The sequence below is a fragment of the Bos grunniens genome, chromosome 17 (genome assembly GCF_055505025.1).
Source record: "Bos grunniens cultivar Pamir isolate PY7600 chromosome 17, Bosgru_T2T1.0, whole genome shotgun sequence".
Classification (NCBI taxonomy): domain Eukaryota; kingdom Metazoa; phylum Chordata; class Mammalia; order Artiodactyla; family Bovidae; genus Bos; species Bos grunniens.
Window position 1 is genome coordinate 16017372 of NC_141181.1, and position 24335 is coordinate 16041706.

The following is a 24335-nucleotide window of genomic DNA, read 5'->3' on the forward strand; positions in this document are numbered from 1 at the left end:
AAGTCAGAACCCTCAGTGAAAGGGAAAGAGTAGTATTCTGGTTTTTAGAAAAAGAAAGCTGCCCTGCCTGGCTGAAGCCCTTTAACACCTGAAGAATTCTAACCAAAGGTCACAGATAATTCTTTAAGTTTGATGTTCTGAGTATAAATGGTCTGAAAGGAGTCCAAAGAGCAGTTCTGGCTTGGTCTTTATACCCCTGATGCTCCACCAATGTCATCAGGTCTGCCATGGTCCTTTGATGGCTTCAGAGGAAAAAGCCTTGATAAAAGATCTTGTTCACATCCACCATGCTGCTGCTGCTACTGCTGCTGCTAAGTCGCTTCATTCGTGTCCAACTCTGTGCCACCCCATAGACGGCAGCCCACCAGGCTCCCCAGTCCCTGGGATTCTCCAAACAAGAATACTGGAGTGGGTTGCCATTTCCTTCTCCAATGCATGCATGCATGCTAAGTCGCTTCAGTCGTGTCTGACCCTGTGTGACCCATGAACAGCAGCCCACCAGGCTGCTCTGTATACGGGATTCTCTAGGCAAGAATACTGGAGTGGGTTACCATTTCCTTCTCCACACATCCACCATACTAACTTTCAAAATCAGATCAATCATGGTTTTCCTTGTTATCTTATCGAGCTCTTTAAAATAATTTATAGTTAACTATTTAACTCTAATTCATAAAAGCTGTGCAAGAATGCCACACATTCCAGTGCTCACTTTTGCTGAACTAAGATTTGGTTAACAAGGTGCAATTTACTGATTTTTGTTCCTTTGAATTTATATTTTCAGTTAACATTTTTTGTTTTTAGTTTTTCAGTTTATCTTACCTCTCACTTAAAGGAGCAAAACTGTTCAGTAAAGGATAAAATTAGAAAATTATTATAGATACTAAAACTCAAAATAATGTGAAATATTAAAAGAAAAAAAGGAATAGGACTCCACTGGGACAAGAAAAACCTTCATATGAGAGGATTTCCCAGAAATAAATGATAAATAAAAACTTGACTGTGAATACAGTGCTGAATATCTAAAAGTGGCTTTTGTTAGATCAGAGAATGAATCAACTCACCCCTTAACATCTCATACTTTGTCTTTTTAAAGTATTGCCATTGAGGGACTTCCGTGGCAGTCCAGTGGTTCAGACTTAGCCTCCAACGCAGAGAGTGCGGGTTTGATCCCTAGTTGGGGAATTAAGACCCCACATGCCTCGGGGTCAAAAAATCAAAACATAAAAAAGAAGCAATATTGTAACAAATTCAATATAGACTTTTAAAATGGTCTACATCAAGAAAAATATCTTTAAAAAAAGAAAATATCGTCATTGAAAATTTAACCAGTTTTTCAAACTTAACACATCGCTCTAGTAAATCAAGATAATTTTTGTAGAACAAATATGTAGTAATAGTTTCCTGAATGATAATATTGGATGTTGTTTCTAGAAGAAAGGAAAAGACTGGAACCACTAAGATGTAATTTGTAATTGTACTTTGTGTGAAATGAGTTTACGAACGGATACACTTCAGATTATTGCTGGAAAAGAACTAACTACAATGTTTATAGCACATATTGTGCCCTGAAAGAAATCAGCCCTAGGCCTTGGCAGACGTCTTTGGCCTATCACCCTGTTGGATGCTTCCTGTTGGAAGCCAGGGAGTGTGGCGAGCAGTCCCTGTCACATGCTAACAGGTATCTTGTGTTACAAATGGATAAAGTCAAGGAGCCACATATAAATCAGTTCTTGGAATACTGAACATGTATCAGAGAGAAGAGTTGTACCACATTTGCTCTGCTTATCAGTGAAAATTAAGGCTGCTTAAATGGATATTTTCTTCAGTTAGTGGTTATTTTATGAGCTCTGTTGCAGACCAGACAGTGTGTGATGAAATCAATGCTGACAGCATCAGCTCTGTGTGCTGGATGGACAGGCAATGCTCCATAAACAAAGAAAGCTGCCTCTGAATATTCATCCACTTACTGCTTACAATTGGAACCAACGTATATTGATGCACACAACACGGCTTGCTGTCACTATGAGTTGGAACACATTGCCTTCACTTCGTAGAATAAGCTATGGTGGGTGTTTCTTGTCCCTGCTCTTCAGAGCTCTCTGCCCTTAGACTACCACCTAAATTGAGCCTGGCCTCCAGTCCTTGGGCTTCCCCGATGGCTCCTTGGTAAAGAACCTGCCTACAATGCAGGAGGCATGGGAAATGCGGGTTTGATCCCTGGGTTGGGAAGATCCCCTGGAGAAAGAAATGGCAACCCACTCATTTTCTTGCCTGAAAAACCTCATGAACAGAGGAGCCTGGCAGGGTGTAGTCCACAGGGTCGCAAAAAGTCAGATGCAACTGAGCTCCAGTCCTTCGCAGCCTTTGCAAGTGACTTTAATTTATAAAGTAAGGAAATGAAGTAAAGCAAATATCTCAGAAGGCGTTAACAAACACATGCAATGATTGCACACACACAGATGCACACACACACACACAAACACACACACACACACATCCCTAACTAAAAGTCAACAGTCTTGATTGTTTCTACTGAGTGAAAGAACTTTCTGATACAGGTTAACTATTTTTCAGCTTTCAAAGTAAATTTCTAAATTATTACCTTTCTCCCCACACCTGGTAATACTAGACTTCCTCTGAAAGGTTCACATCTATGTAGAGAGATCCTTTCCGAACACAAGGATAGACCCTTAGCATTCCCAGAACAGTGACGTCAGAGGCTGCTGTTTAGTTCTGTCAACTAAGTTTCAGCAGTGGGTGACAAAAAGCCCTGTTAGACCCTTACCCCATCACCTTTCTCCCTTTTCTGAGTATCTCTTTCATCTTTGCTTCCTTCCCATTGTCTATAAACGTTGAGGCTGAGATCAGGATGTGACTAACCTGTAGATGGTTAGACAGGTGTCTGAATTTGATAGGACATGCTAGCCCAGACTGTCCTGTGGTAACCTGAAAAATAATGCAAAATTCTTAGTAACCATATTAGTCAGAGCCCAGTCATGCAAATGAGCATTTTAGGAATTTACTGTGGAAGATTAGAGATAAACTTGAAGAAACTGAGGAGAAATTAACCAGGGTGATGTTGCCATCCAGCATTTAGCAATAGCAGGAATCTAGCAATGGCACCCCACTCAGTATTCTTGCCTGGAAAATCCCATGGGCAGAGGAGCCTGGTAGGCTGCAGTCCATGGGGTCGCTAGGAGTCAGACACAACTGAAGCGACTTAGCAGCAGCAGGAATCTAGCAGTAGCTAACCCAGGTCCTGAAGAGACCTAGGTCAGCTGGCCCCAGAGCAGAAAAATTGCCTTTCCCCACCTCCATCTAGGTTCTTGGTGGGGACTGTCCAGTAGAAGGTGGGATCATGGACAGAGAAGTTGCCCTGTGCAAGCTGGAGTCATGGAGAAGCCACGACCAGTTCCAGAGAGAGCAAGAGAAACAGACACAGAGAGAAATATACTAATTTCTGGCTTCTTTCTCCTACTTAATCTCCCTCTCAATCCTTATTGCCCTAACTTAATTATAAATCAAAGGGCAGGAAGTAGCCTGGGAAATGAGGCTACCTGCTATTAACAGCAGAAAGGGAAAGGGTTCAGATAGTGACAGCTAATCAGTGTGGACCAGCACAATCTACCCTTTGCCACTCAGCACCTCTCCTCACTTCATCCATGAAAGAATCATTTCAAACAAATCGGTATGGGGTTGTGGGGTCAATATTTTGTGTTTTAACAAGCCCCCTCTGTATTGAACAATAAGATTTGAGTGTGTGTGTGTGTGTGTGTTAGTCACTCAGTCGTGTGCAGCTCTTTGCAACCCCATGGACTGCACCCTGCCAGGCTCTTCTGTCCATGGAATTCTCTAGGCAAGAATACTGGAGTGGGTTGTCAGGCCCTCCTCCAGGGGATCTTCTCAATCCAGGGATCAAACCCAGGTCTCCTGCATTGCAGGAAGATTCTTTACCATCTGAGCCACCAGGGAAGCCCAAGATTTGAGACCCACTAGCTTAGATTTGAGACCCACTAGCTTAGATTTGCAGAGAAGGCAATGGCACCCCACTCCAGTACTCTTGCCTGGAAAATCCCATGGATGGAGGAGCCTGGTAGGCTCCAGTCCATGGGGTCGCTAAGAGTCGGACTCGACTGAGCGACTTCACTTTCACTTTTCACTTTCATGCATTGGAGAAGGAAATGGCAACCCACTCCAGTATTCTTGCCTGGAGAATCCCAGGGACAGAGGAGCCTAGTGGGCTGCCCTCTATGGGGTTGCACAGAGTCGGACACGACTGAGGTGACTTAGCAGCAGCAGCAGCAGCTTAGATTTGTGGAGAAGGCAATGGCACCCCACTCCAGTACTCTTGCCTGGAAAATCCCATGGATGGAGGAGCCTTGTAGACTGCAGTCCATGGGGTCGCTAAGAGTCGGGCACGGCTAAGCGACTTCACGTTCACTTTTCACTCTCATGCATTGGAGAAGGAAATGGCAACCCGCTCCAGTGTTCTTGCCTTGAAAACCCCAGGGACGGGGGAGCCTGGTGGGCTGCCGTCTGTGGGGTCACACAGAGTAGGACACGACTGAAGCGACTTAGCAGCAGCAGCAGCAGCAGCAGCAGCTTAGATTTGTAAGATGTTACACGTTTAGCTATCAAAGTGTAAATCTGTGTTTTGCATTTCATTAATACTCTTGACATGAATGTAGAAGGAAGTGAACATTTTCAGAATAGTAAAACTCTAGTATCTTTTATTTATTTGTTGTTTAACAAACATTTATTGACCTAAGTGAAATGTGTATATAAAACAACTCAGCTGTAATTATGATTCTGTTCAGTGTGAGATGATCTTGATTTATTGTGTCAAGTTGAATTAATGTGTCTCAGTTTCCTAAGCACAAAGAATAATATGAATACTATAGGCTGTTTTTGCATTTCTAATAAACTTAAGGATATAAAATGGCAGAAGATTCAAGAATTTTCTTAACACATGATAATCCTTCCAATAGGAACTATAAATTACTATTATGTAATTTATTTAGTAATAATTTCTGTTTTCCAGACATCTCAACCTTGGTACTATAGAGACATGCAGATATACAAATGAAAAATCTAGTTAGTCATCCAAATATTTTGCTTTTTATTTCGAACTTATGTGTATTTGGAAACATTCAGATGGCTGAGGAATTTTTCACATATTATCCATATGTTTGGCATTGCATAGACATATAAAAAGATGAGGAAAAGGGTTTGGCAGTACATGGGAAAATTGTGTTATTTTGAAGGGCTTCCTGAATGTTGAAAATGTTCCCCCAAGCAGGCAAAAATGCAATTCAAAGATTACTGTCTTCAGTTTTTCTCCTCTCATGTTTCTGCTAAACCAACTCTAGGCAGCCTTTGGTCCACATCACTTCACTGGAACTCGTCTTGTCAGTATCTCTCTCTCTTAAAGCCAGCACTCTGCTCTGTCCTCATCCTAGTGATCTAGTAATAGGTTTGACATGATTATTTTTTCCCTCTTTCATCACTGGTCTTCCAGGCCACTCCCTACTTTCCTGTGATTACTCTTGTCCACTGGCTGCTGTGTTTCAACCTCCATTATTGATTCCACATTACCTTTCTGACCTCTGTAGATGTCCACTCTGTTCCCTTGTTGAACAGCCTCATTGCTTTAAATACCATCCAGTCATTATCCACCTCCATAGAGTCCATCTGCAGTGAAGGAGACATGAGTTCAATCCTCGGGTTGGGAAGATCCCCTGGAGAAGGGAATGGCAACCCACCCCAGTATTCTTGCCTGGAGAATCCCATGGACAAAGGAGCCTGCCGGGCTACAGTTCCTGGGGTCACTTAAAGCTGGACATGACTAAGCAACTGATACACACACATACCTGCATCCCCAGCCCAGCTCTCTTCCCTGAACTCATACATCTGGTTCAACACCTCAAACTCTGTTCCTTATGTGCCCTTAGAAATTTATTCCTCCCACTGTCTTCCCCATTTCAGTTTTTATCATTTCTAATTTTTTCTTGTTTTGGAAAATAATGAGAGTCACCCTTGACTCCTCTTTTTTTTCACACCACATTTTCAGCCCATCAGAAAATGTCATTGGCTCTATTTTCAAAATGTATGACCAGCTCTCTCCAGTATGACCAGCTCTCTCCACCTGTTTTGCTATGACTGTGTGCAAATCCTTGTTTTTCTTGCTTCCAGATGATGGCAAAAACCTTCTCCGGGTCTCCTTGTTTCCTCTCTCCACCTCATTCAATAGTCTTTTTGATCACAGCAGCCACAGTGACCTTTTAAAGATGAAAATCTGATCATGTCTCTCTTTAAAGCCATCCAATAGCCCCTTTTTTTTATTGCAAAGTAACAATCTAAATTCTTACAATGTCTCTAAATTCTTACAAAGCTCCCTATAATCTGGCAAAACCTCTGATCTTATGATTCCACTCTCCTATCTCTTTCTCTCTCTCCTCCCCTCTCTTTGTCTTTCCCTCCTTCCATCACTTGCTTCACTCTGCCACACACAGACCTGTAGCTGTGTCTGAGGAATTTTTCCCTTGGCTGTTTCCTCTGCCTTATATTTTTCCCACCATATAAAACACTTACCTCCTTTAAGTCTTTGTCCAAATGGCACTTGCTCAGTAAGGCCTTTCTTGACCACCCTGTTGACAATTGCGATCTCTAATGCCCTGGTCCCCTTCTTGCTTTATGTTTCTATCTATGTTCTAACATCTGTCACTGTCTAGTATACAATATGCCAAGTACCTTGCTTGGCTGTAACTCCTCATTAAAATGTAAGCTTCATGAGGACAAGGCTCCTTGTCTATTTGTTGACTTTTTTCCCCAATAACCAAAAATATTGTCTGGCATGTAGCTTATACTCTATAAATATTTGTTGAATGGTGAATGACTGAGTGGGATAGATTGGGTCATTTGTTTAGTTGGGTGTTTTGAAGATGGTAAGGGACAAGAAGGCCTGGTGTGCTGCAGTCTATGGGGTTGCGAAGAGTCAGACACAATTTGGCAAGTGAACAACAACAAATGTTTTGAAGAATCAGGGAGCAATTGGATCTTGGAAATAATCTGCAGTATTCCAAAGACTATTCTTTCTACAAATGATTGTTGGGCAATGAAAGAATTGTATAGTCAAATGATTTTGGACTTCACTTGATCACACTGAAAATTGTAAGATCTGTAGCTCAGCAAGCATTCATTTTATGTAAAGGATTGGAGATAAATAATTCAGATTTTTCAGGCCATGTGATCTGTCACAACTCCTAGACTCTGCCATTGAAGTGCAAAATAAGCCGTTAACAATATGTAAATTAATGATCTTGGCTGAATTCTAATGAAACTGTATTTATACAAACACAGAATTGGCTGGGTTTAGCCTGCAAGCCATAGTTTGCCAAACCTAATCTAAGTGTGTGCATTCAAGCACGTGTGGTCAGTCGTGTCCGACTCTGCGACCCCAAGGACTGTAGCCCACCAGGCTCCTCTGTCCATGGGATTCTCCAGGCAAGAATACTGGAATAGGTTGCCATTTCCTTCTCCATGGGATCTTCCTGACCCAGCGATCAACCCAAGTCTCCTGCATCTCCTGCATTGGCAGGTAGATTCTTTACCACTATGCCATAATCTACAGTACCTAAACTTATTTAATTTTACTTAAAGTAACATTTTTATTTCATTGTAGAAATACCAAAAAACCTATAGAATATTCATCATCATCTTCTTAAATACGTGTTCCTCAGGACATAAAGATTAACACTAATGTAGTTTAACCCTATAATTGGTTATGAAGAGTTTGGTATCCTGGGTAGATTTTGTTAAATTCACATCCCCAGCTAGTGGGAGAACAGGGATAAATTCTTTATTTTCTGACTCCCAGTTAAATGTTCTTCTCAATCTTCAGTTCAGTTCAGTTCAGTTCAGTCACTCAGTCGTGTCCGACTCTTTGTGACCCCCTGAATTGCAGCACGCCAGGCTTCCCTGTCCATCACCAGCTCCCAGAGTTCACTCAGACTCACGTCCAAAGAGTCAGTGGTGCCATCCAGCCATCTCATCCTCTGTCGTCCCCTTCTCCTCCTGCCCCCAATCCCTCCCATCATCAGGGTCTTTTCCAATGAGTCAGCTCTTCACATGAGGTGGCCAAAGTACTGGAGTTTCAGCTTCAGCATCATTCCCTCCAAAGAAATCCCAGGGCTGATATTCTTCAGAATGGACTGGTTGGATCTCCTTGCAGTCCAAGGGACTCTCAAGAGTCTTCTCCAACACCACAGTTCAAAAGCATCAATTCTTCGGCACTCAGCCTTCTTCACAGTCCAACTCTCACATCCATACATGACCACAGGAAAAACCATAGCCTTGACTAGACGGACCTTTGTTGGCAAAGTAACGTCTCTGCTTTTGAATATGCTATCTAGGTTGGTCATAACTTTCCTTCCAAGGAGTAAGCGTCTTTTAATTTCATGGCTGCAGTCACCATCTGCAGTGATTTTGGACCCCCCAAAAATAAAGTCTGACACTGTTTCCACTGTTTCCCCATCTATTTCCCATGGAGTGATGGGACCAGATGCCATGATCTTCATTTTCTGAATGTTGAGCTTTAAGCCAACTTTTTCACTCTCCTCTTTCACTTTCATCAAGAGGCTTTTTAGTTCCTCTTCACTTTCTGCCATAAGGGTGGTGTCATCTGCATACCTGAGGTTATTGATATTTCTCCTGGAAATCTTGATTCCAGCTTGTGTTTCTTCCAGTCCAGCGTTTCTCATGATGTACTCTGCATAGAAGTTAAATAAGCAGGATGACAATATACAGCCTCGACGTACTCCTTTTCCTATTTGGAACCAGTCTGTTCCATGTCCAGTTCTAACTATTGCTTCCTGACCTGCATATAGGTTTCTCAAGAGGCAGGTCAGGTGGTCTGGTATTCCCGTCTCTTTCAGAATTTTCCACAGTTTGTTGTGATCCACACAGTCAAAGGCTTTGGCGCTGCTACTATTCGACTGCTGTCGAAGGACCCTGATCTTCTGAAATGAAATTTTATTTTCAGCTCATTGCAGAACAGACTCTGATGTACTGACCTGTTAAAATTTTTAGATTAAGTTCATTTTTTAATTTGATATGTCTCTTAAAGCAGTCCTGTATCTTTTTGAAAAGTGATAACAAAAGAATATTCAGTTTTAATTTTCTGTATCATGTAAAACCAGACATAGACTTCTAGTGTCTCTTAACTTGTAGGGTGAATCACAGCAGTGAATACAAACAACGCTACAAGTAACAAAGATAGACACACATCTTTGCATACACACATGCAAATGGCCACCTCCCTGTTCAAGTCACCGTTGATCTCTGCATCTTCTTTGTCACTTCATGCCCCTCACAAATCAGATGCATCAACCCTGTTCTCCAGTTTGTGTGGATCAAGACTCACATTTCTAGCCTTTTAGTCATCCTTCCATTTTTCTACATTCCTTTTTTTCCCAGTGGGGTCTTCTTTCTTTAGACTTCACCACTCAATGAAGATTGGCTGGACTCCCAGTAAACCTGTCTATCTAGTATGCACCAAATGGCATGAAATCCAAAGATATGAATTCAATTAAAAGTTCATTTAGGTGAATCACTTGATGCTTTGAGTGTCTCCATTTAATTATGAGCTAAATGAGAATAATTAATCCTTATGTACCTGTTCATCATCTACCATTATCTCACTGGAGAAAGGAAGTTAATATTTTCAGTGTCAGTTTCCAGGATGAGAAGTTGTCACACTGCACTTATAAACATTAGCAAGACAGATAAGATAATGGTTGCATGTGCTTTGAGCTTCTCAAGAGAGTTCTGTTTTTCCTGTGTACATGCATTGATCTAGTTGAATTTGATTGCAAAGCTCTTTCAGTTCAGTTCAGTTGCTCAGTCGTGTCCGACTCTTTGCAACCCCATGAATCGCAGCATGCCAGGCCTCCCTGTCCATCACCAGTAGCTATCTATATGAAAGTGGAAGTCACTGTGTCGTGTCCAACTGTTTGTGACCCCATGGACTATACATTCCATGGAATTCTCCAGGCCAGAATACTGAGTGGGCAGTCTTTCCCTTTTGCAGGGGATCTTTCCAACCTAGGGATTGGTCTCTTGCATTGCAGACGAATTCTTTATCTGCTGAGCCACAAGGGAAGCCCAGCTCTCTATATGGATCTCTCCATATAGCTAGCTATATGGATCATTGCTTCTCTGGTAATCTTTTTTAAAAAAGTGCATTATTTTTGGAGCACCCTCATAAGGATGAGCTCCTGAAATCACCACTGTTAGGATAATTCATTGGTCCCACAGTGAGGTGTGAGGGGTGTATTAGAAATCTTAGGACTCATCTTGCCTTTTGGAAATAAATATCTGAATTTGACCTGATTTAATTCCAGCTTCTTGGGAATTCAGTTTCAAGATAGTATCACATCCTGTAAGTAAGTGTTAGTTGCTCAGTCGTGCCCGACTCTTTGCAACCCCATGGACTGCAGCCCACCAGGCTGCTCTGTGCATGAGATTTTCCAGGCAAGGAGACTGGAGTGGGTTGCCATTTCCTTCTCCAGGGGATCTTCCCAATCCAGGGCTCTAACCCGGGTCTCCTGCACTGCAGGCAGATTCCTTACCAACTGAGCTCCAAGGGAAGCCCACACCCTGTAAAGTGCCCAGCGCATAAAGATAAGTACAAATTAGTTCCAACTGTGAATTAAACATCAAAAAGGAGACAGCAACTTATTTTACTTTTGAAATGCCTTTTTTTCCAAATCTGTAATTCAGTCATCTATTGAGAAATCACTCTCCCAAACATTCACTCTCTACCTACCATTTCACCTCTCCAAGAACCACGAGTGCAGGGGCCTTTGTTACAATCCAGTTCACCTTCCCGACTACCCATATTTCTTCATGCTTCCAGTTTTTCAGAATACAACTCCAGATACAACACAATTCTTCTTTGAAGTCAGGTAGGGGTCACGAATCAAAGACTCAAAGATAAAATTATCTTTATCAGGCACATCAGAAAAGGGAACTATGGCAATATGCATAGATTAATACATTTTGTTACTGTCAATAAATTATAAATACATGAGAATCCTAGATTATCAAACTACAGGTCACTTCAAGCCAAAAAGGAGCTACATGAAAGGGAAAAAAGGAAGGCCTTATATTCTTATTACCTCTTTTCATTGTAGAGCCTTGCAAAGCAGCCTCATTTCCAAAATCGTCTTCCTCTGTTTTACCTCATTTATGACTTTTTAAATACCTCAGGAGTTATTTATTTTATTTATATAGTATGAAACAGTCAAGATTCATGCTTTTTTTATTTTTATTTTATATTGAAGCATAGTTGATTAACAATGTTGTGTTAGTTTCAGGCATCAGCAAAGTGATTCAGTTATACACCTGTTCTTTTACAAATTATTTCAAATTATTTAGGTTACTACAGAATATTGAGCAGTGTTCCCTGTGCTATACAGTAGTTGGTTATCTATTTTAAGCATACTAGTGAATGGCACCCCACTCCAGTACTCTTGCCCGTGGACGGAGTAAATCCCATGGAAAATCCCATGGACAGAGGAGCCTGGTGGGCTGCCGTCCATGGGGTCACACAGAGTCGGACACGACTGAGCGACTTCACTTTCACTTTTCACTTTCATGCGTTGGAGAAGGAAATGGCAACCCACTCCAGTGTTCTCACCTGGAGGATCCCAGGGACGGGGGAGCCTGGTGGGCTGCCATCTATGGGGTCGCAGAGTCAGACACAACTGAAGCGACTTAGCAGGAGCAGCAGCAGTGTGATATGTCAATACCAAACTCCCGGTCTGTCCCTCTGCTCCCCACTTCCTGCTCTGGTAACCATAAGTTCTTTCTCTAAGTCAGTGAGTCTGTCAATATCTCATTCTTACTTGCCTCCAGGAACCTAAAGAGATGTCAGAGACCATTGGAGAAAAGCCCATTCTTGTCAACTGCCTTCTTTTTTCTTTTTCCTCTTTTCTGATGGTTTTGGAGTCAGTTCCTTCTTCATTATCAGAAAAAGGAGGGCCATAGCAGAGTTGAGCCCTTCCTTTGCAGAGGAAGCCATGTTATGTGTCTACCTCTCTGGGCTCCCATTTGACCTTGGTATATTTAAGAGGGGGAGGCCTGACTCCTACATGGGCATAGAGCTGGGATGCTGAAGTTACCCCCAAAGCTGCTTCCGTCTCAGTCCTAAGCTTTGAGAAATCTATTCTTGCTTTGGTCTTCAGATTTTTGTGTGTAGTGTGTGCTCTCAACAGCTATTTCTTACTGTTGCTTTGAAATGTGGGGAACTTGGAAATTGAGTTGGAAGGAAAAAAGGTGACCATCCAATGCTCCTCAGTGCTAAGGACCCAGGCCCCTTGAAAGTAGGCAAAAAATAATCCAAGTAGTGCAACTAGTCTTCTCAGGAAGACTGACCTGGGGATTTATTTGCATAAAGACCCTTTTCATACTCACATTTTCTGATTTCCATTAATAAAAATATCTCTATGTCTAGAGGAAAGCAGAACTTCAATTTTTGAGTATCACCTGCCTACAGTCCATCTCCCAGCCCTCAACATGATTCTACATTGCTCAGAGATTCTGAAATTAAATCATGAATGATTTCTTTGGAAAAAAAGAAAATAGAAAAATATGAATGTGTTATAATATTCTCCCTATACACCAAGTCCCATGGCCTTCAATGTGCAATAGTGAGTGTGGAAATTCTAAAAGAATTGTTAACATATTACTTTTAATATATTTTAACACTAGTTTTGAAGTGTGTCTTTTTCTTTACTATGGGTGATGCAACCTTGAAATTTATTTAAGATGAAACAATGCAAGAATATAGGCCAAAATATTATTCAGTTCTGATCATGTTGGGAGTTTGATATTTGATTTCTAATATTGCTTTTTTCATAAATTGTAAATTGAAAATACAATTCAAAGAAAGATGGTTTCAGTGGGGCTTTTTCTTCATAATTTTCAGGATTTTATAGCCCCCAAAAACATAATTAACAATTTTAAGACATCTCATTGGCTTTTGACTAATTGCATTTGTTTGCTTGCTAGTACACCTGACTGTAATTATTTCAGAATCAATTATAGAAAAGATACAAAGTTACAGAATGTAGCTCTAACCAGTTCAGTTCAGTCCCTCAGTCGTGTCCAACTCTTTGCGACCCCATGAATCACAGCACGCCAGGCCTCCCTGTCCATTACCAATTCCTGGAGTTCACTCAGACTCACGTCCATCGAGTCAGTGATGCCATCCAGCCATTTCATCCTCTGTTGTCCCCTTCTCCTCCTGCCCCCAATCCCTCCCAGCATCAGGGTCTTTTCCAATGAGTCAGCTCTTCGCATGAGGTGGCCAAAGTATTGGAGTTTCAGCTTTATTTAGCATCATTCCTTCCAAAGAAATCCCAGGGCTGATCTCCTTCAGAATGGACTGGTTGGATCTCCTTGCAGTCCAAGGAACTCTCAAGAGTCTTCTCCAACACCACAGTTCAAAAGCATCAATTCTCTGGCGCTCAACTTTCTTCACAGTCCAACTCTCACATCCGTACATGACCACTGGAAAAACCATAGACTTGACTAGACGGACCTTTGTTGGCAAAGTAATGTCTCTGCTTTTGAATATGCTGTCTAGGTTGATCATAACTTTCCTTCCAAGAAGTAAGCGTCTTTTAATTTCATGGCTGCAGTCACCATCTGCAGTGATTTTGGAGCCCAAAAAAATAAAGTCTGACACTGTTTCCACTGTTTCCCCATCTATTCCCCATGAAGTGATGGGACCAGATCCCATGATCTTCATTTTCTGAATGTTGAGTTTTAAGCCAACTTTTTCACTCTCCTCTTTCACTTTCATCAAGAGGCTTTTTAGTTCCTCTTCACTTTCTGCCATAAGGGTGGTGTCATCTGCATATCTGAGGTTATTGATATTTCTCCCGGCAATCTTGATTCCAGCTTGTGCTTCTTCCAGCCCAGCGTTTCTCATGATGTACTCTGCATAGAAGTTAAATAAGCAGGGTGACAATATACAGCTTTGATGTACTCCATTTCCTATTTGGAACCAGTCTGTTGTTCCATGTCCAGTTCTAACTGTTGCTTCCTGACCTGCATACAAATCTCTCAAGAGCAGGTCAGGTGGTCTGGTATTCCCATCTCTTTCAGAATTTTCCACAGTTTGTTGTGATCCACATAGTCAAAGGCTTTGGCATAGTCAGTAAAGCAGAAATAGATGTTTTTCTGGAACTCTCTTGCTTTTTCAGTGATCCAGCGGATGTTGGCAATTTGGTCTCTGGTTCCTCTGCCTTTTCTAAAACCAGCTTGAACAACTGGAAGTTCACGGTTCACGTATTGCTGAAGCCTGGCTTGGAGAATTTTGAGCATTACTTTACTAGCGTGTGAGATGAGTGCAATTGTGTGGTAGTTTGAGCATTCTTTGGCATTGCCTTTCTTTGGGATTGGAATGTAAACTGACCTTTTCCAGTCCTGTGGCCACTGCTGAGTTTTCCAAATTTGCTGGCATATTGAGTGCAGCACTTTCACAGCATCATCTTTCAGAATTTGAAAGAGCTCAACTGGAATTCCATCACCTCCACTAGCTTTGTTCATAGTGATGCTTTCTAAGGCCCACTTGACCTCACATTCCAGGATGTCTGGCTCTAGGTGAGTGATCACACCACCGTGATTATCTGGGTCATGAAGGTTTTTTTTTGTACAGTTCTTCTGTGTATTCTTGCCATCTCTTCTTAATATCTTCTGCTTCTGTTAGGTCCATATCATTTCTGTCCTTTATCAAGCCCATCTTTGCATGAAATGTTCCCTTGGTATCTCTCATTTTCTTGAAGAGATCTCTAGTCTTTCCCATTCTGTTGTTTTCCTCTATTTCTGTGCATTGATCACTGAGGAAGGCTTTCTTATCACTAACCAGAGTGGACTGTAAAAGCATTATTTATCATATGTTCATTTTTTTCATACTTAGAAATACAGTCCCTTCTAAGATTTTTTTTTTCCTTACTGTAGTTGTTTTGGTAATTTATTACAAGGTAATAAATCATTCCATGTTTACTGATTAAAATGAGAATCATTTTATTTGTGCTCACAGGTTCTGTAGGTTAGGAGGTGTTCAGGCAGGGTGTTTCTCCCTACACCAAGAATGTCGTTTGGAAAGAAGAATGGCTGGTGTCCCTTAAAATGACTGGGAAATGACATTGTCTACCAGCTTCTGCTAGAGAAGGCAATGGCAACCCACTCCAGTGTTGTTGCCTGGAGAATCCCAGGGACTGGGGAGCCTAGTGGGCTGCTGTCTATAGGGTTGCACAGAGTCAGACACGACTGAAGCGACTTAGCAGCAGCAACAGGCTTCTGTACTCATTCTGACACCTGGGCTAGGATGGCTCGAAAGCTGGGCTCAGCTGAAGCTATTAACTAGCATACCTAAATAAGACCCTCCACGTGACTTGGGCCTCTGCAAACCTAGTGCAGGGGTTACCAGATGCGATACCCTCAAAGATGGAATATAGACAGCAACACTCCAGGAAAGTAAGACAGCAGCTTCATGGTTACTTATGACCTTGACGTCACAGAGCATCACATCTGCCATGCTCTATTTGTCAACACAGTCACAAGCCCACCCAGCTTCCAGATGAAGGTACAAAGATGCCATCTTCTTAATAGAAGCAGTGTCAAAGAATGTAAAACAAAGATGTTTTAAAACCATCACTGTAGAAGTGATGGATGGGATGCTTTCCATTAGTACTCCTACTTATTTGTGATTCCTCACCTCTAATGCAGGATTACACATTTGCAATATGGCTAGTCAGTGTTAAAAATCCCTGTATAACCAGATATGTACCTTAGAATGCTTTTGGTTGAAAGTGACAGAAACCCTAACTCAACCTGGCATCACTTAAAAAAAGAACTGAAAATGTCATTGGTAACGTAGGCAACCCTTTAAGAAAGGGTTGGTTCAGTCCCTTAGAAGCACTGAAAAGATACTTTTCTCCCCTATTTCATCACTCTTAGTGTTGACTTTATCCTTCTTCTAATCTCCATGCTCAACTGTGCATGCGGGCTCAATCACTTCAATCATGTCTGACCCTTTATGACCCTATGTAGTGTAGCCTGCCAGACTCCAGGCAAGAATACTGGAGTGAATTGCCATGCCCTCCTCCAGGGGATCTTTCCAACCCAGGGATCAAACCTGGGTCTTCTGCATTGCAGATGGATTCTTTACCCCTGAGCCACCGGGGAAGCCCATGTCAATTGTATGTTAAAGTAATGAGATTAAAAGAGCTTTCCTCCTCTTCTGCTTCACAGAGGCCTGACCCTCACTTATTTGGAACAATTTAGGTCACTTACATAACCCTGAAACAGTTTCCAAGGTCAAAGTCAAGTTCCGATTGGCTGACATTTAGATGCTCATTCCTGAAGTAGTCCTGATTTCAACGGAGATGAGTTTATACCACTTGACTCCAGAATGAGGGTGTGATAGATCCTTGTTAATGTTGTGCCTGCTCCCCACTGAGAAATGGGTGGAAGGTGATGGGAAGGCAGCTGTGAATTCTATTTCATCTTGGAACCTTCTCTGAAAACACAAAGTCATTTGACCGTGAGGTGATGCAGCTATTGCCTTGGCCTCATTAGCATCACAGTTCAATGAGCTGAGAGTTCATGGTCTCATTCCTCTCACTTGTCAGCACCCTGCCTTTGAATCAGGTCAATGTCATATTCAGAACTGTTGTTGTTCAAGAAATCCCATTTGACAAAACAGGGCAAAAATAGCTACGGCAAAGTGACTCTGAACTTAGCTGCTCTGTCCCATCAGGGAGTGGTGGGAGCACAGTCACTGGCTTTGGGGAAATGTTTGGAATCATGACCGTGTGTGCACCTGTGTCTGTGTCAGGGTATATTTCTTACTTTGGATAAATGCTGACTTTTGCCTGAGAAAGTAGCTTTCTATCTGAGGCGATGAGCTCTTTCTTAAGAACCACAAATATCTTCCTCTGTTTTTCAGAGTTGATGCAGAGTTTAAAAATGTCACCTCTTCTGCCAAGACTTTTATTCATTGTTTCCCACCTCAAGTTGATGAAGCATGATGGAACTATTGTTCTCACTCTGCGGTTCAGGAAGCAGGGACAGAGGGTTAACCTACTTGTCTGTGACAACATGTCAAAGCAGGGATGGAGTTGGCATTAGAAATCATTTCCTAGAATCTTGGCTCAGTGCTTTCTTTAAAAAGAATGATGAAAGTTCCAAGTAACAACAAAAAAGCACAAATCATCAAATACAAACATGTTGAAACCCATCAGTCAGTCTCAGAAATTTTGTAGGAAACATGTATTTCTAGACAGACTGGAAATCTCCTTTGTGCCCTGTTTGGTTCTCATCCCGAACTTTTCCTTCCCTAAGAAAATCAATATCCTGAATGTGGTATTTTATATTCTCAGATTTTTCTCTATATGTATGTATCCATAAAAATATGGTACATTTTTGCACATTTGGCTTTATATTATTGCTTTTATCTTATCTGAATCTTTTTGCTTTTTGCTCAATATAGTTCTTAGTATACATTCATGTTAATACGTACAGCATGTTTATTCATTTTGTATGTATATTTGTCACTTAGTCGTGTCTTGACTTCTGCAATCCTGTGGACTGTGGCCTGCCAGGATCCCCTGTCCATGGAATTCTCCAGGCAAGAATACTGGAGTTAAAAAAAAAAAAAAAAAAAACTGGAGTGGTTTGCCATTCCCTCCTCCAGGGTACCTTCCCAACCTAGGGATTGAACCCAGGTCTCCTGCACTGCAGACAGGTTCTTTACCATCTGAGGTACAAGGAATTAGATTCCATGTCATTATATAGATATATAAATATATGACAGATTACTTCTCTTTAATCATCATTTAGATTTTTGCTGCTATTTAATATAGCCAATAATACAATGCAAATTCTTGTACCTTTCACCTTCTGATTACTTTCTTAAACCCTGCTTGACAACAAGAATACTCTTACTGAGATAAGTATGGAGATTCAGTTGCTCTGTCTAAATCCAGTCCTAGAGTAATGCAGGAGTGAGTATCAAGAGCAACATTTATCGGCTATATTTACATTGGAGGAAACTGTACCTGAGCAGGACACTCTATATGAGGCCTTCATGGGACACACCCCTCCCCTAGACACTCTGCTGTAGTTCCTCTCCAAAGTACCCAGATAACAGTATCTGATGCACATTTCTGAGTTGTATTACAAATGGAAGAAGTCAATTGCTGACTACCATGAGCATGTAACCCCCAGACCTCTTGGCGCCCGAGGTATGATGTTAACCCCTGTGACACTGCCCTGTTACGTCACCATCAACCAATCAGAGAACTGTGCACAAGGTGATCACATACCCTGGGAAGCCACTCCCTCATTTTGCCTTTAAAAATGCTTTGCTGAGGTCAGTTGGGGGGTTCAGGCCTTTTGAGCACTAGCCGTCCGGGACTCCTTGCTTGGTGCTCCACAGGAAACACAGCACGTATCTTCACCTCAACTCAGAGTCAGTAGATTAGCTTCCCTCCGAGTGGGTGCGCAGACCCCAGTTGGTTCAGTAACAAAACCCATCCACGTTCCATGGATAGCGGGATTTTCAGTTGCTATTTCAGGATCTATCATTACATCTTGAAATCTCACCTATTTGGTCATTACTAACTCTGCATGTTTCTAGAACCAGACTGGAATTCCTGGGCCTGCAGGATTTGTGTCAGGTTAAAAAAAAAATCGGCCTCAATCAAAGTGATGGACTGATAGGGGTGTGCTCTGAATAAAGCAAGTTTTATCATTACAGAAATAGAAACTGGCTTGAAAAATTTAAGATCATCAAATGTCTTCCTTCTAAAAAGCATGCCATAAGGAGAAGGAGTGAAATTTCTACGGATCATCATTTCTATGTATCTGAAAGCACTGTCTTTATGTGGTAGAAATGAGCAAAGGATGGCCATTTGTTTGACTTATTTTAGGAACCTTGTAGTCTGTTTAAAATGGCTGATTTAAAAATCTTCACATCAACTATGAAACTAAATCATTTTGAAAAGTTATTATGCTTTGTTCTGGATTCTCAGAGTTCTGAAGAAGCCCGGTCTATTGTTTTAATACTGCCAATTGCTTTTTTATGCCACCAGCCAACTGTGAAGACACTAACACAGTTTGGAGGAAAATTATTGGCACAGTACTGGAGACACTGGGTTTTTGACTTGTCTCCTCTGACTATGAACCTTATGAAACAGTCACCTAAACATCTTGAATATAGACTTACCTTAAATCCATGCTTTGCAAGATTTTTTTTTTTTTTTCATGTTGACATGATTTAGATGTTAAATCAATTTGGTGGGTTGGGACCAACATTCAAAAGAAAGCAACATGGAATGTGAATATGAAAGTGTGAGTAGCTCAGTCCTGTCTGACTCTTGCTACCCATGGACTGTAGCTTGCCAGGCTTCTCTGTCCATGGGATTTCCCAGGCAAGAATATTGGAGTGAGTAGTCATTCCCTTCTCCAGGGGATCTTCCCAACCCAGGGATCAAGCTTGGGTCTCCTGCATTGCAAGCAGATTCTTTACCATCTAAGTCACCAGTGAAGCCCAGGGGTAAATAGATTTCATAAAATGTGTGTTACAAAGGGATAAACGTGTGCCTAACTGGACAATTATATGAAGTAAAATTCTTTTGTATTCCTTTCAAAAATGTTTGAAAGTCATTTATACCAGGTGATTTTGGAAAGTGTCTCAGGGACCTGTCAGATATGGTTATGTCCATATTTAAAATTCACCAGGTGCTCCCATTTTTTAAGGAAGAAGTTCAGATATCTCAGAATAGTAGCAAAACTCTTCATAATTCTTGCCTCTGAGATCATGCTCTCCAAGGACGTGGTGAACTCCCACTTTTCCTCATAGGTCCATGCCTTTGCTGACACTTTTCTCTCACCATAAAATGCTCTCATTAGACACAAAGCATTACCTTTGTTAGAAACCCTTCCAAATCCAACTATTCTTCATTGAATTGCCCACTCCTTTTCTTAGACCCCTAATATTATTTTTACTGTTGTGTCATAGCCCATGACCGCATACACTTGACTGCAGTTAATAATGGTTTAGAAATCTATCCCACCCTGCGACCTTGGAGACTTGGCGGTCAGGTCTTTGTATTATGAGAATTCAGGGTTTTTTCCCCTTTTCTTATATATGTGTACTCTGTTCTCCCTTGCTTTTAAAATAACTACTATTTTAAAGCAATGCATATTTATTGTAAGTGTCTCAAATGACATAAAAAAGCAGTTGAGTGAGGGATAGATTGGGAGTTTGGGATTGACATGTGCACACGGCTATATTTAAAATAGGTAACCAACAAGAATCTACTGTTTAGCACAGGGAACTCTGCTCAATATTCTGTAATAGCCTAAACTGGAAAAGAATTTGAAAAGAATAGGTACATGTATAGGTATAACTGAATCACCTTGCTTTACACCTGAAACTAACACACTGTTAATCAATTATATTTCAATATAAAATATATATATGTTTTAAAAAGCAGCTGAAAAATCACCCTAAGTCTTACAACCCAAAGATGAATGCTCTTAGTATCTAAACCGATGTCTTGTTCTGCCAGCGGTTTCATAGAGAGGCAAGCGTGTGCACACACAGTGGCACACAAATAAATTCACATGCACACACAGTGTTATAGAAATAAATTCATTTATTAATATGACTGATTTTTCCTTTCAGCAATGTCAAGGTCACTTTCTATGTCAATGATACCCCTTTTTCATCATTTAAAATTGCTGAGTATTATTCTAAGCCATGGATTATTGGGGTTTTATTTTGTTTGCCATTTATCAGCATTAAGAGGCGTGATGGCAGGCCTGACTTACTCCTCCTGCTCTATAAGCATCAGTTAGAAGGCACCATGCCTGTCCTTGGTGTTTTCCATTAGCTCTTGAGTCCTGCGCTGACTCAGCAATTCTCTTCAAGGCCTTCTATATTTACGCCTCCTCCCCTTTATCCTTAACCTGTGTCCTGTTCAAGTCTCTGTGTATCAGAGTCTCCTGCCTAACAATGTGAGGTTTTTAGGGAAAGTTTCTCTGTCTTAACAGAATCATTGGGACTTCCCTGGTCAGCCAGTGATTAAGGCTCCATGCTTCCCATGCAGGGGGTGTGGGTTCTATCCCTGGTTGGGAAACTTAGATCCTGCATACACATTGTGGCCAAAAAAATTAGAAAAGGAAAAAGGAATCATCTATAGTTACACAGTAAAAAAATTGACTTTTGACAGTTTTCCCATTTAGGAACTAATAAAGTGGAATCATGCATATATTTATTTAAAAATTTGCATCTCACCTCCTTAAAACAGGATATGAATCTGGATTGTCCTGACCTTCTTCTATTTTGTGGACATGAAATTCAAGATGATATATAATTGTTTTCAATGCTTAGTTCCATTTCACCAACCACTTCCATTCTTGGTAGATATAAATTGCAAATATATTTTATTAGGAAATATTTCCTCTACTCTCTGGAGCTGAAGTCAAGAACTACTCAGATATATTATTTTAATAAAAGGAAATATCTAGTACAATTTTGGAAAATGTAAAGCTTCATTATAATTAAAGCTTATTTGTGTCATTTTTAATGTGATTAGATTCAGGAACATATCTATCTCTTTAATGTTACAATGTAGCTTGGGTATAGTCCATATTGTTCTTATGTATTTTCTGCTGCTTTTAGCCTCAGTTATAGCTCTCAGGAGTTCTTCATCCCTTAATTTGTGGATTCCATGGTAGCGTGTAGTATGATGGTACTAACCCAACCATTCTCTTAGGCTTTTTGTGTCCATCTCTGTATTCTAAACTTGAATTCCATCTCCCTGAGACTCAGGGACACTGTGTCATAATGTACATTTCCTTAGGTTTAAATATGAACCATATGCCATTGGCTACCCGTGCTCTAGTTATGAGTATGTAGAGATCTGAGCAATTGGTCACTTCCTGCTCCCTTCCTCAGTTATCGCATTTAATTAACTATTGCCTCTTGCGTTGTTCCTCTTTCCATCCATACCTCTGCTCCTTAATGGCACTTGTTCTCAACCAGAATAGACTTTACAAGGCACATTTGCAATGTCTGAAGATATTTTTGATTATCACAATGCAAGGGTAATAATGACTTCTAAATGATAGAGGTCAGAATGCAATTTAACATCCCACAACACAGACTATAGGCCCATTCTCAACCGTGTGTTAGCCAGTCCAAAATGTCAGTATCGCCTAAGTTGAATCTTGCTGTGTAGAAACTGATTTCATGTGTTTTGGTTGAACTCCAAATTTCACCTCTGAGATGTTCAGTTTGATATAATCTCGTGATTCAAACTAGCTGCTTGGTCACCAAAAATGAAAAGTTGTGTCTCACACCTCATCCACATTGTATGCTTTCATTGAAGTGAGGCAGCCCTCATCATTAAAACTTTTCCCTTCTTGGTGAGTATTATATCACCGGTTATACACCATAGGGAATGAGGGAAACTGAGGCATATTTCTAAGTAAAGTATGAGTAAGTAAGGAAGTATGATTATCCTCAAATACTCTCTGCTCCAAAGTGGCATTTGTTGTTTTGGAAACTGCATTTACAAATATGTTTAAAAAAACCCTGTGGGCAGCTTAACTCTAACACAAATTTCCCTTTTTCCCCTCCTTTCTTGTTTTTCAGACATTTCACATTTTCAAGAACAGAATGATTTAAAAGGATTACTCGAAAATCTCCATCAAAATATCCAAGCCAAAAAGAGAAAGAATGTAGAAATCATGTGGCTGGCTGCAACGGTAGGCACTCTCCTGTCAAATATTATTCCTTGTCACCATGATGATCAATCAGCAAGCATATTGGCATATTGGGTATCTGCTCTGTAGGGTCCAACTTCTGCACTTTGGCTTACCAGATGTCACTCTCCATTATTCAAGAGATTAGGCATCTAGCTTATCAATAGTCTAGAACACAAGATAGAAGATGTATTCAGCAAGAAAAAATCCTATTCATTAGCTTTTCTTATAAATTCAGGATGTGTTTGATACTTTGAGGTTAAAATCAAGTGTCTGTGATTTTCTTGATATTGTGTGTTGCAATGTCAATTGCCCATCTCAATAAGGTTTTGAAGTGATGCCCTTAGAGAAGTATGGTTTCAACAGAATGTGATTATCAGATCTCTGACTCACAGCCTCGGTAGGGCTTCTGGACATAGTGCTTTGTTAATGAGCTTGCAAATGTACTTGTTCATCTCGATATTGGCATAGAATTTATTACTGATGGATGGCTCTTGGGGTAATGAGCTATATTCTATATGGTCTTTTCTCATTTAATGGCACCCTCAAGGTAAAAGATATACTTGCTTTCCCACCCCAGGTTTCTACAAAATCGAGGGAGAAAACTGTGCCTATATTTTTAAACTCTTACCTGGCAACCATTCAGGCATAGCTCACGTGAAAATATGAATTTTGTTAAACGTTCAGGCCCAGAGATCCTTTCACGAGGAAAGGATCTTTTCATCAGGAAAGACACGCTTTGGAGATCTTTTTGATGCATGTCATATTTGTACTTACTGCACATACAGGGCTGCTTATGTAATTTGGAGTTCAGTGTAACAGATCTTCTCGTGTGTGCTATTCATTTTCTATCAATAGTATTTAAAACAAAGGCTTTCCCCTACTGCAAACAGTTCAATTATAGTCCAGTATTACTTACTCTCTTCTGGGAAAAAGGAATGGATAATTTACCATGTGTATATATAAAATAATTTACCAAGAACAAGGCAGGGGGAAAGCTGCTTTGGTTTCCCTTCATGCCCTCTTGGAGCCCCAGGGAAGAACATGAAAGGTAGCAGTATGAAAGATTGCTTTTGAGCAGCTCATTTACACTGGTCCCATTTAGCATCATCCTGCATTACATGAAGGTTGTTTTTAATAGTTCTTTCTCCCATGTCTGCTCTTTACATCTTCAAAGACTGCTATGGTTGCTAATTCTCAGAAAAATTTCACAAAGACAGGTCATAAGTTATTTTTGCAACATTACTGATGACATGAGAGCACAAAAGGAGTTTGATCATTTCCCAGGGCTATCTGACAACTTAGGAACATATACACATGTCATTATATACATATTGTCAGTCATGTAAATTTTTAAGTTAAGGATGCACAGAACCACAAATGTATGTTTTTTCTAGTACATGTAGTTTTCTTATTTGAATATATAAAGAAATTTCCCATAAATCCTACACTTTTCTGAAAATGTTTTTGAAACGTATCAGTTCAGT

The 24335-nt window shown here is 40.7% G+C and overlaps 1 protein-coding gene across 9 annotated transcripts in view; it reads left to right on the forward strand.

The window, feature by feature from the left end:
- Positions 1 to 24335, forward strand: part of INPP4B (inositol polyphosphate-4-phosphatase type II B) — an 853196-nt gene that overhangs the window by 775582 nt on the left and 53279 nt on the right. For all 9 annotated transcript variants that reach the window (XM_086346584.1, XM_086346591.1, XM_086346583.1 and 6 more), the window contains one exon: positions 22739 to 22851. In XM_086346584.1, coding sequence (XP_086202710.1) covers positions 22739 to 22851 — 113 coding nt within the window. The remainder of the gene's footprint in view (positions 1 to 22738; positions 22852 to 24335) is intronic.